The sequence below is a fragment of the Pituophis catenifer genome, unplaced genomic scaffold (genome assembly GCF_029215685.1).
Source record: "Pituophis catenifer annectens isolate HBS135680 unplaced genomic scaffold, rPitCat1.0.hap2 SCAF_3, whole genome shotgun sequence".
Taxonomy (NCBI): domain Eukaryota; kingdom Metazoa; phylum Chordata; class Lepidosauria; order Squamata; family Colubridae; genus Pituophis; species Pituophis catenifer.
In genome coordinates this window covers 110141955-110157398 of record NW_027256883.1, presented here as the reverse complement: position 1 = coordinate 110157398, position 15444 = coordinate 110141955, and the positions used below count along the sequence as shown (strand labels likewise).

At 36.8% G+C, this 15444-nt stretch overlaps 1 protein-coding gene across 2 annotated transcripts in view; it reads left to right on the top strand.

Annotated features, from left to right (window-relative positions):
• Positions 1 to 14314, top strand: part of COP1 (COP1 E3 ubiquitin ligase) — a 133591-nt gene extending 119277 nt beyond the window's left edge. For both annotated transcript variants that reach the window (XM_070939228.1, XM_070939227.1), the window contains exons 19-20: positions 2030 to 2074; positions 13225 to 14314. In XM_070939228.1, coding sequence (XP_070795329.1) covers positions 2030 to 2074; positions 13225 to 13242 — 63 coding nt within the window. In that variant the 3' untranslated portion in view covers positions 13243 to 14314. The remainder of the gene's footprint in view (positions 1 to 2029; positions 2075 to 13224) is intronic.
• Positions 14315 to 15444: the final 1130 nt, after the last annotated feature.

Sequence of the window (15444 nt, the reverse complement as noted above, 5' to 3'; positions counted from 1 at the left end):
CACTATGTCACTTTGAAGGTCTTAATTCAACAGTACATCAATGGATTCAGAAAACAACTTTATGTGACATTGGTTGATTTCACTTTTGTCTTTGATTTAATAGATAGACTTTGATCATTAATCATTCATTCAATTTCTACAGCTGCCCATCTCAAACAAATGACTCTGGCAAACAATCATAAAATCAATTAAAACCAAATACAAACATAATACATACATATAGAAATAAAATAAAAACCATAATTATAGATATTAATATAACTAGGAAACTGTGCCCTTAACATGCACTGTTATAGGTATTAGGATTATTACTTTAATTTGCAATTTCCTTGTATAGGGTACCCATTCTTAATGTTAAACCAAAGGAGTTGCTTTAAATACTTGACTACTTTTATTGCTTCTTGACTCTATTAATTGTTTTATATCTGGTGTAATTTATGCTTTTCCATCCAAATATTTTTGCCTTCCAATGGTAGAGATTTTGGGTGTTCTATAAACTGGGTTTTCGTTTTTTTAACCTTTGGAGAGCTTCAACATAGCAAGTTGAATTGCTTTGCTGAGCATAAAGAAATTGACAATAATAAAGGATTAGTTAGTATATTAGAAGACACTGACTAGACAATCCAGGTTCCATTGGGTCATCGTTTCAGAGATATTTCCTCACCTAAACAGAGAAATAAAATAACCACAGTCAGGCAAAAAAAAAAAAAAAAAAAGCAGTGGGAATGGAATGGAAGCAACTCCAACTTCCTGCCAGTAAGAAATTGCAGGTTCAAGGCTAGCAGGCATGTGGGGCAGGAAGTGAGAAGTACATGAGTGTATGAGAGATAGCACATATGTTGGGGGGTGGGTGGCATTGGTTGGGAAAGTTATAGGTGCTATGAGGTGCTACATGGGTCAGAGAAGGTGCACATGGATAGGTTTGTGGGGATGCCACACCAGCTGGGAAAGATACAGAGGGAGGGTGTGAGGCAGGATGATGTGGGACAGGAAGGGTGCAAGGTGAATCTTCCCTGTTTTCCTTCCTTTCCCTTCCCAACATGTATACTGCTAGGTAGGAGAAGCAGAGAATGAGGAATTATATGAGTGGTCACAAAACTGTCACAGAATGGTGAAAATGAAGATTTTCAATAGCAGCACAGAAACATCACAATTTTCCCAAGGGAGGATTATTGATTGATTGATCGATCGATCGATCGATGTATCAGTCAATCAAATTTTTACACTGCCCATCTCACCAAAGTGTCTCTGGGCTGTTGGGTCCAGGCATTCTGTAAATTTGCTTGTTTGAAGTACCTTTGTTGACAAAGTTTTATCCTATGGTACACCAATTAAAGGTTACAGACACAAGAGTTTTATTAGTACATAGATTACAAAATTATGGTTAAATTCAATCATTCTCTATTCTGTTACATAATAAAAATTGCCTATTTAGTTTGTTCCAGTAGTCAGTGATGGAGTTCAGTTAAAGCATTTTTGAATTTGAATTTCTCACTTATTTCCCATGTTCACAGATCTAACAATGATTTCATATATGTCAGATGGCTTGAAATATCATGACACCAACTGGTGGTGTTCCCAAACTATACAGGCACAGCATCTCTGATCTCCGGGTCTTTCGCTGTGCCCTTAAGACCCTACTGTTCCGACAGGCGGGGCTGTCTAATTGAATGATTTTAAATTGGGTTTTAACTTTGGGTTTTAAAATTCAGCCAAAACTATTTAATGATTTTAATTAATTTTAACTATTATATTGTATATTTATGTTTTAATTTTGGCTGTACACCGCCCCGAGTCCTTCGGGAGGAGGGCGGTATATAAATAAAATTATTATTATTATTATTATTATTATTATTATTATTATTATTATTATTATTGTTGTTGTTGTTGTTGTTGTTGTTGTTATGTCAAATTCTACAGTCTCTTGAATGCTGGGAACAACCATATCTGATTGTTAAGGCAAATAGCACCCAATTTACTTGGTTTACTGCCTGCAGCATAATGCCTAATAGTTTTTCTTCTTTTGCAGGAGTCCAATGTATTGATTGCTGCTAACAGTCAGGGTACAATTAAGGTAAGTTTTAAAATGTTGACCGGGGATAGCAACAAGGTTACAGAAAATTAGAAGAGACATTTTCAAGAGTTCCATTTTTGTACAGCTGTTTATAAATTAAAAGTACTTATTTGCATCTACTGAGGAGACGGGAGTAATGTCAGTTGAGGAAAAAATGTGGAATATAATGTATTTAACAGGCACTGGTTTTCAAGGCATGTATAGAAAACAAAAAGCTGCAACTAAAATATTGTACGCGCCATAGTCAAAAGAATGAAGTGATGCTTAAGTTTGTGAACCTTTTTAATGTTCAATATTTCAGTATAAGTATAACCTAAAATATTATCTGTTCTCCACATAAGTTCCAAAAGTACATCAAAAGAATTCAATTAAAACAAATGAGTCAAAAACATTATATTTGTTTATTATTAAGATAAATATCTACATAGCTACATATTTGTGTTTGGCAAAATGTGAACCTTTGCTTTCAGTAACTGGTAAACTCTTGGGCAGCAATAACTGCAACTAAGCATTCCTGAAAACTGTTGATCAGTCGTTCACATTGACTTAGAGGAACATTAGCCCATTCCTCCTTAAAAAATACCTTTAACTCAGGGATGTTGCTGTACTTCTGTGCATGAACTGCCCATTTCAGGTCCTTCCACAACATTTCTGTAGGATTAAAGTCAGGACTATAACTTGACGGCTTCAAAACATTAGCTTTCCTCTGCTTTAACTATTCTTTCATTATATGACTCATATTTTGGAGCAGGGGTGAAATCCAGCAGGTTCTGACAGGTTCTGGAGAACCGGTAGCAGAAATCTTGAGTAGTTCGGAGAACCGGTAGCGGAAATTTTGAGTAGTTCAGAGAACCGGCAAATACCACCTCTGGCTGGCCCAAGATTGGGGTGGGAATGGAGATTTTGGAATATCTTTCCCCCAGGAGTGGGGTGGGAATGGAGATTTTGCAGTATCCTTCTCCAGCCACGCCCACCAAGCCATGCCCACAGAACCGGTAGTAAAAAAATGTGGATTTTACCACTGTTTTGGAGATTGTTGCCTTACTATGTGACCTATATTCTCTTGAGCTTTTGTTCATGGATAGATAGCCTGATGTTTTCCTGTAAAATACTGGTACAATTCAAAATTCAGAGTTCCATCAATGATAGAAAACTGTCTTGATCCAAAGACAGCAAAACAGGCCCAAACAATAGTACCGCCACCACTATGTTTCACAACATACAGTCAGGTCCAGAAATATTGGGACATTGACACAATTCTAACATCTTTGGCTCTATACACCACCACAATGGAGTTGGAATGAAACAAACACAATGTGCGTTAACTGCAGACTGTCAGCTTTAATTCGACGGTATGTACATCCAACTCAGGTGAACGGTGTAGGACTTAATAGCAGTTTGTATATGTGCCTCCCACTTGTTAAGGGACCAAAAGTAATGGCACAATTGGCTTCTCAGCTGTTCCATGGCCAGGTGTGTGATATTCCCTCATTACCCCAATTACAATGTGCAGATAAAAGGCCCAGAGTTCATTTCAAGTGTGCTATTTGCATTTGGAATCTGTTGCTGTCAACTCTCAAGATAAGATCCAAAGAGCTGTCACTATCAGTGAAGCAAGCCATCATTAGGCTGAAGAAACAAAACAAACCCATCAGAGAGATAGCAAGAACATTAGGCATGGCCAAAACAACTGTTTGAAACATTCTCAAAAAGAAGGAATGCACCAGTGAGCTCAGCAACACCAAAAGACCTGGGAGACCATGGAAAACAAGTGTGGTGGATGACCGAAGAATTCTTTCCCTGGTGAAGAAAACACCCTTCACAACAGTTGGCCAGATCAAGAACACTCTCCAGGAGGTAGGTGTATGTGTGTCAAAGTCAACAATCAAGAGAAGACTTCACCAGAGTGAATACAGAGGGTTCACCACAAGATGTAAACCATTGGTGAGCCTCAAAAACAGGAAGGCCAGATTAGAGTTTGCCAAACAACATCTAACAAAGCCTTCACAGTTCTGGAACAAGATCCTATGGACAGATGAGACCAAGATCAACTTGTACCAGAGTGATGGGAAGAGAAGAGTATGGAGAAGGAAAGGAATTGCTCATGATCCTAAGCATACCACCTCATCAGTGAAGCATGGTGGTGGTAGTGTCATGGCTTGGGCATGTATGGCTGCCAATGGAACTGGTTCTCTTGTATTTATTGATGATGTGACTGCTGACAAAAGCAGCAGGATGAATTCTGAAGTGTTTTGGGCAATATTATCTGCTCACATTCAGCCAAATGCTGCAGAACTCATTGGACGGCACTTCACAGTTTAGATGGATAATGACCCAAAGCATACTGCAAAAGCAACCAAAGAGTTTTTGAAGGGACAGAAGTGGAATGTTATGCAATGGCCAAGGCAATCACCTGACCTGAATCCCATTGAGCATGCATTTCACTTGCTGAAGACAAAACTGAAGGGAAATGCCCCAAGAACAAGCAGGAACTGAAGACAGTTGCAGTAGAGGCCTGGCAGAGCATCACCAGGGATGAAACCCAGCTTCTGGTGATGTCTATGCATTCCAGACTTCAGACTGTGATTGACTGCAAAGGATTTGCAACCAACTATTAAGAAGGGAAAGTTTGATTTAAGATTATTATTCTGTCCCATTACTTTTGGTCCCTTAACAAGTGGGAGGCACATATGCAAACTGCTGTAAGTCCTACACCGTTCACCTGAGTTGGATGTACATACCCTCAAATTAAAGCTGACAGTCTGCAGTTAACGCACATTGTGTTTGTTTCATTCCAACTCCATTGTGGTGGTGTATAGAGCCAAAGATGTTAGAATTGTGTCGATGTCCCAATATTTCTGGACCTGACTGTATTTGTTGCACACAAATATATAGCTTTGGATCATTTGCCTTAATAAATCAATGAATAAGTATAACATTTTTCACACATTTGTATAATTGGCTTGGTTTGTTTATCTAGTTCTGAGAACATATCACATCTTAGATCATACTTATGCAGAAATATTGAAAATTCAAAAAGATTCACAAACCTTTAAGTATCCCTATCACTGTTCGGTTTCATATGAGATGTTCTTTATTGTCTCTCCAGGTAGCACTCATAAATGGATCAAATTTTCTGGCCTTCATGAAAAGGATTGAGAATGTTTAGACATCTCCCTTTGGCCATTAAATGAGCAAAAATTAAATTTGTTATCTTCTCTCCTTGAACCTTTCTGATGTACACCTCAATAGCAGCACTTTGAACATTGAAGTTACTTTATTTTACTAATTTATTCATCAATTTTTATAACATCAACTATCAAAATATCATGACGATTTACAATAAAAACAAAGTCACAGTTGTCTTTTCCAAATTAAGTGTTAAAAATTAAGCTAAAGCAATTAGCAATTAAATGCCTATTCAAAACTTTTAAATCTCTCTAAGGAGATCTGTTCCATCAATTTTACATTGCCCAGAGTGTTAGTGAATTGGCAGAATTCATAAATAATGTAAACATTGTAGGAGTTTTGACAGCCTCCTAGAACCCAAAACAATACACTACTAGTTTAAAGGTACAATATGTACACACAAAAAATAGTGAATATCCTATTGTGAATATAATCCTCCAACTTGTACAAGAAGCAGAGCTTAGAAATGTACTGACATTACTTCCTGTGGAGGAAATAATTTCAAAGTGCACCCAACTGGTCAGCTCCATCGGTCATTTAAACTGCCAAGACCCTCTCAATCTAATTATTTTTTTTCTTTTTCTACTACATTATTCAGTTCAGTTGTTAGAGTCAGAAGCTCTGTGGCCAGACTCAGAAAGTTAACTGAAGACACAGCAAGAACTGCTCAATTAAAGTAGAAATCCAACATGGTTGGTGTATTTACAAATTGCTGGAAGAATAAAAAGAGATCTTAAGAAAGAAGGAAGGAACATTGAAACATTTATACAAAATCAAGGTCACCTGTTAGGATATATACTATATATAAATTGTTACTGAATTACATATGGAAAAGGAACAAATTAAATTTTTTGTTAAAGTGGATGCAAAATTTCTAAAAAGTAGTCACAGAACACTAACAAGAAATGCTATGGAAAAGAAATCAATGTAATTTACTTCCTGATACAGCTTAAGGGAAAATTGGGATAAAGTATGTATAGGTATACTGATGATGTTATTTAGTTTGATAGTGAAATGTCTGCAAGAAGACAGCCAAGTTTAGAGAGCACCAAGAACCTGATGGTATATAACTCCATAAGTAATTACCAAAATAGACAAATCATATAACAATAAATATTGGAAATGTGAGAATCAATAAGGAATATGGTGGTCTTGTAAAAAAAAAAAAAACCCTCAGAAGTACTAGAAAAAAATACATCAAAATATTCAGAAAATTCTACAAATAAAATTTGAATGGAAATCACAAATATTTTTTAATTATAATATCCCACAAAAGATGAAAAAATATAATTTGATATAGTATATATCAAGAATAAATTTGACACAGCATTGGGAGAATTTTTTTTTTTACCATACAAGATTGGGAAACCAAAATGGGAATATATAGCAAGTGATAGTAGTTAAGATAGAGGTTTAACTAAATTTAAGCAGGAATGGCTCCATATATACTATGTATTACACAGCAAGGCAAATACAGAACTTTGAAATATGGGATCTAGGAAAAGAGTCTTGAGACCAATTAAAAGCAATAGAAGAAATCTCTTCAACAAATGCTAGCAATAATATTGAATGTACCACATTTAATGTAAAGTGCAAATATTTAGTTGTAATTAGCAGTTAGGTAAATAATTGGGAGGGAAGGAGATAACACATCATTATTTTTTTCACAAATGTTTTTACTTTTGTTTTATTATTAGCTGTTAGTTTTAGTTTTTTTATCTTTATTCTTGTGTGTTTTTCTTTAAAAGTTACTATAAATGAATAAAATGGATAAAATTTGCTCCAGGGCTAGCAAACACGCTGTGATTTTCCTGATAGCTGAGGCTGAGCAAGAGGCTTGATCTCCAGTAGTGAAGCATCATAGCCCCACATCTCTGTTCCATACTCTTCACAGTGAAAAACAGCTGATCGCAAGTGAATTCTTATCCATCTGGAAGACCTCCAGATGTGATCATGGAATAGCTGAGCAATACCTTTTCAATGACACACCCATGAGGGATGTGAAAGATGAAGGTTATAGGTAGTCCTCGACTTACAACCACAATTGGAGTCCAAAATTTGGGTTGTGAAGTCAGATAGTTGCTAAGTGAGTTTTGCCCCCATTTTATGAACTTAATTACCAGTTATTAAATGAATCGCTGTAGTTGTTAAGTTGGTAACACAGTTGTTAAGTGAATCTGGCTTCCCCGTTGGCTTTGCTTGTCAGAAAGTCGCAAAAGTTTATCATATGACCCCAGGACACTGCAACCATTATAAATATGGGCCAGTTGCCAGGCATCTTAAGTTTGGTCATGTGACCATGGGGATGCTGGAGTGGGCTGTGGAAAATAGTCATATGTTACTTTTTCCAGTGCCGTTGTAATTTCAAACAGTCACTAAACAAATGGTTGTAAGTCAAGGACAGTACTGTTTTCAAACTCTCCACCGCAGTGGCCTGTTGGGGAAAACATTGTAAACGCATTGTAAGCCGCCCTGAGTCTCCGGAGAAGGGCGGCATATAAATCAAATTAAAAAAAAAACAAGGAAGGAAGGATACTGGAAAACAGTACTGAATGAGGGAGAGATGCCCAATCTCTCCTTTATATGATATACTACTAGACACCACCTTCAGGACCAATCACACAGGACAGGAGTTATCCCTAGATGAGAAAGAAGCTCATCAAGAAAGATGTGAAAATTTCCTACAAATACGCAGGAAAATCTGTAACAATTTAGGCCTGAAGGAACCAGAACTGTTCTTTCCCATGGATCTCCTGTTGGATTTACTGGCAGTAGAGATGGTCCTGGTATCTAACAGTTCTACCATATACTTTCCTTTTCCTGACATATTTTAGTTCCTCAGGTCTGAGTGGAGAGTCCAAAATAGCAAAGGGTAACATCTCCCTAGCCGTTGTATTTTCTTGCAGTCAGTATTAGTTTTCCATAACTTCTCCTTAATGGACAATCCTGTAGCAGCACTGATCTCAGAGGCCATTCTCAATAATGACAAGAAAGATGGCTGAGGCCTTGGGGCAGCTATCACAACTTAAAATCCAAGAGCAGAGGGAACTCAGCAGGAAGAAAGTGGCCATGACTGTTGCCTTCATGGCAGATGCAAGCTGAAACAGTGTCCAGTTCTCACCATGATAGTTAGCATAGATTATGAATACACTGGTCTATTATAGAAAATGATACTCTGGGATATAGGAATCTGCTTTCTCCAGCCCATCCAGGTTTTGCCAACAAAACTTACATTGCACTCCCTTATGCCTATGTTTCCTGTGGCAGGGGGGTTGCTTGTTTGCTTGGTTTTTTTCGCTCTTTCTGGCTTGTTATTCTAAATTTGGGGAAAGGAGTTATCTCCTCCAAAGGAAGAATCATCTGAACATTTCTAAGGCTTGCTTCCAGAGAGAGAGAGAGAGAGAGAGAGAGAGAGAGAGAGAGAGAGAGAGAGAGGAGGGATATACCCATTATAAAATGCCACTCTCTCCTGTAGTAATACAGATTCACAGTAAATTCTAGATATTGTTTGCTACACGTATTACCGTTAGGTAACTGCATGTCTTTGACTCTACCCAAGCCTTGGATAATATGGAGGAATATTTCTTCGTTGTCCTTATCAGATAGATTGGTAATAGACTTTTGATCCTGTAAATGTTTCCTCCATCCCAATACTACATTTCAGGTCAATAATACTGAGTCAGTTATTTCTATTTTCTATCTGCCTTTGCTCTGAAAAAAATAAGTCTTGAGTTGGAAAACAAACTGGGATTTATTTTACATTAGCTGGGATAAATTATGGAGCTAGTTTGAAACTGAATGAACCTTCTGATCATCTGCCATTTCTCCTGACTTGCTGCAAATCAGCTTCAAATAAAGCTGATTTCAAAATGAAGCTGCTTTAACGTCCCCATTCCTTGCTTTTGAGGGATTTCATGTTCAGAGGTGATATATTCTGAGTTGCTTTCCATATCAATGCTGGAATGATGGTTATTAACTTAAAACTTTTGACATTAAAATTACCCCATTAAGCTTGAAGTTACAAGTAGAAGAATCAGCTGTGAAATGATTTCTCTGCCATTTTGATACAAGAGTCTTTGACACTGGTTTAGAACAGAGTTCCCTATTCTATTGAACTGGAGCCTATGGTGGTGAAAAAGGCACCTTTTTCTTTTAAAATAAAACTAAAGTCAGTCACTGCTTTTTTTTCAGTTCCCACATAAAGCTAAGTGTAGTATTATAAGTAATTTTATTATTAAATACAGTGCTGCGCTGCCACTTTGCTTGTGATACGTGGTAACTGAACAAGAGGGAAGAGCAATTAAGCAACAGTTACAATGCACAAGGGAGATCATGTTCTGCTCACCAGCTTCACATATGTTCCTTTGATAAAATATAACTATCGTCCTGCATTATATTTTCAGGCATGTAAAATAAAAACCCAGCTGCCTGTAGCACATCTAACCTTGGTTAAGAAAGGGGGTTTTTGTGGCTTCCGGTTTGCTCTTCGTAGCCACCAGATGGTCTCTCGGGACCGCCAGCCCCTTCGCCTGTAAAGAGCCGCCTGTACAGCGCAAAGGCGGCTCGAAAAACCCCATTTCCAGGAGGAAATGTGGGATAGAGCAGGTGAGTGTAGGTAGAGCTCTCCGTAGCCCCCAGGGGTTTTTTTTTACTCTTGGGAGCGGGCGGAGGAAGCTCCCTATAGCACTCGCCGTCCGCTCCGGGCGTTGGGAGACTTCTGCCTTTTTGCAGAACAAGGCTACGAAGACAAGCTTTTTAAGATATTTAACAGATTAACTAAAGATGATGAGATTTGGATCTGGACCTGTGACCCTAAATTGCAAGTATTAATACTTATTTCGCAAAGGATATTCAACAAAGTAAAAAAGACCTTTTAAAATGGCGATTGCCGAAACTGGAGCAGGGAAGCTGAAAAGAGAAAGTCCTTCCGTTTCTTATTAAGTTACAAAGTAGCAGAATAAATGCTCCTGGCTACATTTGAAGAGATATGAGCTGGACCTGTGACCCTGAATTGCAAGTATCTTACTTATTTCATAATAATTATTGAAGAAGGAAAAGGAAAAGGAAAAAAAGAATCTTTAAAAAGGGCGATTGCCGAGTCTTGAGAAGGGGCTGAAAGGGAGAGTCCTTCCGTTTCCTATTGAGATACAAAGTAGCTGAATAAATATTTGCTACACTTGAAAATAAAGCTCTACTTTTGTGTTTTTTCTCTTCCTGGAGATCTGATATTGATCTTGGTTGGAAAGAAGTTTTTTTTTTCTCTGCTGCCTCTCTTTTCTTTAAAAAATAGTTTGTCTGTGTTGAAATATGGCATTAAAGCCGGACAAACAAGCAAGGGGGGGGGATTCCCCCATTAACAAATTACGTGATCAAGTTTTAAAGCTCCAGTCTCAGAAAACTGATTTTAATATAATTGAATTTCTTTTGGAGGAGATTGTAAGAAGGGATGAGATTGTGAATCAGAACTTTGAAAAATTTAAGCAGGAAATTAAAGAATTAGTGCAATTAAAGCTTGATATTCTGGATCGAAAGATTATAAAAATGGCTAACGGCTTTGCAGAATTTATGATCAAGTTGGGTGAAAATACTAACTTATTAGAGTCTAAAGTGGAAGAAATTGAGGACAATTTGGATAATAAAATACAAAAAATTGAAAATGATTTGACAAACATTCAAGACAATAGTTCAGAAGAAAAACCTAAAATGGAGGTTGAACAAAAGTTTTGTAATGCAGAAAATTTACAACAACGGATTGAAAGAGAGGTCCTAATGGTGCATTACAATTTTACAGAATATGCGATCAGACTCAGAGGTTTGCAGGAAAATAACAGAGATGATTTAAGGAAAATATCTTCTGAAATTCTGGCTGGGATTTTAAAGGTTCAACCTGAGGAAGTGTTTTGTAGGATTGACAGAGTCTACAGAATAAACTCCTGGATTGCAAAGCAAAGGCAATTGCCTAGAGATGTGGTGATTTATTTTACAGATAAAAAAATTAGGAATAATATCGTGCAAAATTCCTTCAATTCTACTTTGCAATTGTATGGAAGAAAGATATGGATCTACAAAGAGCTCCCCCCCAAGATATTAATGGAAAGGAAGAAATTTGGTTTTCTGGTGACTGAGCTAAAATACAGAAATATTCCATTTAGGTGGGATGCCCCAGTTGGCATAATATTGAGATATCAAGGAGAAAGATACCAATTAGATACGGTTGAAAAAGCGGAAGAATTTTATCAAAAATTTTTGAAAATGAACTTAACATCTATAGGCACAATACAGGATAAGCAGAAGGAGTTGGAAATAAAGGGAAAACATCGAATTACAGAGGTTGCGGTAGACAAATTGCCTTTGGATTCTCTCGATACCCCAGCTGGATTACCTACAAATATGAGAGAAGCGGCATCTGATTTCAACGTGATGATTCACCAAGTTAAAGATAAGTATGGAAATCAACTAGCTGATATACAATTGGCAAAAAAGAAATATGAGATACAAAAACAAAACCAACAAGATCAACTTATAAAGCAGAATGAAAACCGATCAGTTGATATACAACTTGTAGAAAGGAAAACAGGATGGAAATTAAACCCACAAAAAGAAAAGAAAAAAAGAAATAGGTCTCATAAAAACAGAAATTTCTAAACTAAGCAACGGTGAAGCCAGTGATTTTAAAAAAATGAATGAATATGTGAAAAGATAGTGGAGGCGAAGTATTGGTTAATATCATCCTGAGGACAGTGACAGACCTCTGCAATGCCGTAATTTTGGGATGTGAAAAGAGCCTTAAACTGTTGGATTTGAATTATCTATTTTGGATTTCTTTCTTGTATTGATAAATATATTATAACTATTCTGAGCTACAAGGCAAGAGAGCTACGTTGGGGCATGCAGAAGATCTGGTTGTTACCCATTAGGATGATGGGAATTAATAATCCTGATGAAAGCCACAATTACAACTATATGGAATATAATCATAATGTCACTCGGGTGGTTGTTTTTACTTTTATATATATATGAGGATATTCATTACTGATGGGGGCAGATGATGACTGAAGACTTTGAACAAACTGTTGCACCAGGATGCTACGTTACCCAATTATGGATGAGGGACTCAACAATCCAGTGGAAAGACATCAAAGAAGATATTATATGGATTATAAATTTAAAGTTATTGTCTTTTTTTTTTTTTAAATAACAGAATATATACATATATATATATATATATATATATATATATATATATATATATATATATATTCTAGCAGAGTGGGCAGTGGATTAAAGATATCAAGAATTGTTGTGCATGGTAATTTTGTAGGAAAGTGGGTGGAAATATGTTAGTCTACTGATTGATTAGTTTAAGAAAAGGGATGTTTAAGTGATATATTTAGGGCAGTGGAGGAAATGGATAGAGTTGAATAAATGTTAAATTAGGATTTATGGGGAAGGCTGCTTTGAAATGTTATATTAATATACATAAAGAATAAATGTTAAAGTAGGATTTATTATATAGTCTTAAAGTGGAAGGTTGCTTTGAAATGTTGTAATAATATATAGATATAAGTTTTGGGGAGGACAAAAAGGGCAGATTATTGCTAAATTGGGAGTTATAATAATATTATGCTAAACTAGAAGTTATCATACAATGTTATAGCAGACTGCTTTTTTTTTGAAAAGTATGGTAAAAGGGGAAAGTAACAATACTAATAATATATTTAGTAAGTAAGGGTCAGTATATAGAGGAGGGAGTAAGGCGATGGTAAAATATTATGTAATCTGTTATGAATTAGGTTTTTGGTGTGAAGAAGTCACGGGGGGGGATGGGTGGCGAGGGGGGGTTAGGGAGGAGGGGGGAAGGAAAAAAGGGAAAAATTTGTATTTGAAAACTTTTTCAATAAAAAAAAAAGGGGGGGTTTTGTGTTTCTGGGGCTAATTTTTCCCCTCTTTTTTCCCACCAGGTACTGGAACTGGTATGAAAGGTTTTCTCTCTCTCTCAAGGAGTGGAATACTTGATACAGCTTTCATCTGAAGTTCTCAGTGGGGCACAAAAATGAAGATAATTTGCTCTTCCTTCTCAGAGTGGTCACATTTTGGGGGTGGGAGTTCTTTTCTTTTATGGATACCCTTAGGGCAAGTTGGGACTCTGAGAAGTACCAGTGGATTCAGAATTCAGAACCATCAACATTAACTGCACAGACTCGCTGCTGCTGATTCTATTGCTTATCTGATTTTTATGATGGGATGGGAGGAATGAATGGATTCCTTTAAATAAAGCAGGTGCTGATGCAGGAAAGGAATGAATATTCATTGAACTAGACATAGAAACAGGATATCCCTTTGTTGATAGGCATGGTAACAGATTTGCCTTGTTGAATGATTTCTGTGAGAAGTATGCTTTGAACCATGTTCTGGATTATTCCTACTGGTCTTTTTTCTGTTTAGTCCAAAAAGTCTGGTAAACTGTCTAATCCTGACTGGAACATTGTGAGCATGCATCTGACTTGAGACCCTCAAGTGAAATTTCATTTAATATTTTTTATTTTATTTTTCAAATGATATGTTCAGGTCATTTTTTACTATTCAACTATTGAAGCTCTCTGTACAACTAACTAGTGCAGACTCTCCAGTCTGAGGGAGGGCATGTAAGCAATTTTATTTCCAAGTCCATCTGCTCCTTCACCAGCTCTCATGCCTGCCAGCTATATAAGGATCTCATCTGTGATGTAGACATGTGTTGAATGAGAGCAGATGTGACACGACATAGTTATCCCTATACAAGCCACTAAATTGTCAGTAACTAATGACTTTCTGTCTCTTCTGATTTGAGTGGCTATTGAAATTGCTTCACGAAAGGCAACAGTGCCTATCCACACATTACTGTCCCCAATTTGTTCATTCCAATCATCTCACTATTTGTGTCATTTGTAAAAGCCAAGCATTTTGAATGTTGTAATATATTTTGGGACAGGCTTTGGTAGCCTTATTTTTTGAATAAACATGCATATTCTTAATTGTACAAGTGAATGGGAAATAAACTGATTCCAAATATTTCACATTGTTAGTTTGTCATCCCAAAGTAAGACTTGTTTGGGGAAAGGAGGTGGACGTCTTAGTTGTGATGGCAGTACTATTTCCTTTACTGTGACATGGAAAAATTTGCCTACATTAAGGGAAGAAATATGAACTGAAGACAGAGCCAACAACTGGTGGAAGGAAGATCCATCAAGTACAGAGGCTCTTTGTCATTCCTCTCTGGATAAAAAAAAGGACTTGAGATCACCGACAAGTGCTCCTATAATTTTGGGAGCATGAGGTGATAGTCATCTTGCTCAAACCACAGCCAGCACCTTTAACAACTAAATTTGGGTATTTCTTCTTCTAACTTTATTTCTAACTTTCAGAAATTGCTTGTTGACTGCTTTTCAACTATTAGGGAGCCTTAGATTGACTAGTCTGAAAACACTGGGTGTTTTCCTTAGTGAAAAGTTTTAAATACAAGTTTATGGACTTAATTTTTTTTTTAATATAAACCGCAAACAATGGAAAATTACAAATGGACTAAGGGTCCAGATATATTTGAAAACAGGATTTTGGGATAATCCTTCATATGGGAAAATATTGTATTTATTGCAGTATCCCAAGATCATGTGATCACCTTTTGTGACCTTCTGACAAAGTCAATGGGGAAGCCTAAAGGTGCTAAAAAATAAATAAAAATGGGGAAGCCAGATTCAGTTAACAACCATATTACAAACTTAACAACTTCAGTGATTCACTTAACAACTGTGGCAAGAAAGGTAAAATGAGGCAACATTTACTTAACTATCATCTTTCTTTGCAATGTAATTTTTGGACTCAATTGTGGTCATAAATTGAGGACTAGAAATAGCAATAGCACTTAGACTTATATACCACTTCCCAGTGCTTTCCAGCCCTCTCTAAGCAGTTTACAGACTCAGCATATTGCCCCCAACAATCTGGGTCCTCATTTTACCCACTTCGGAAGGATGGAAGTCTGAGTCAACCTTGAGCCTGGTGAGATTCGATTTGCCAAACTGCTGGCAGCTGGTGATCAGCAGGAGTAGCCTGCAGTACCACATTCTAACCACTGCACCTCTGTGGCTCAATTACCGCGACTACCTGTATTATTTGATTTAAATGGACACTCAATTCACAAA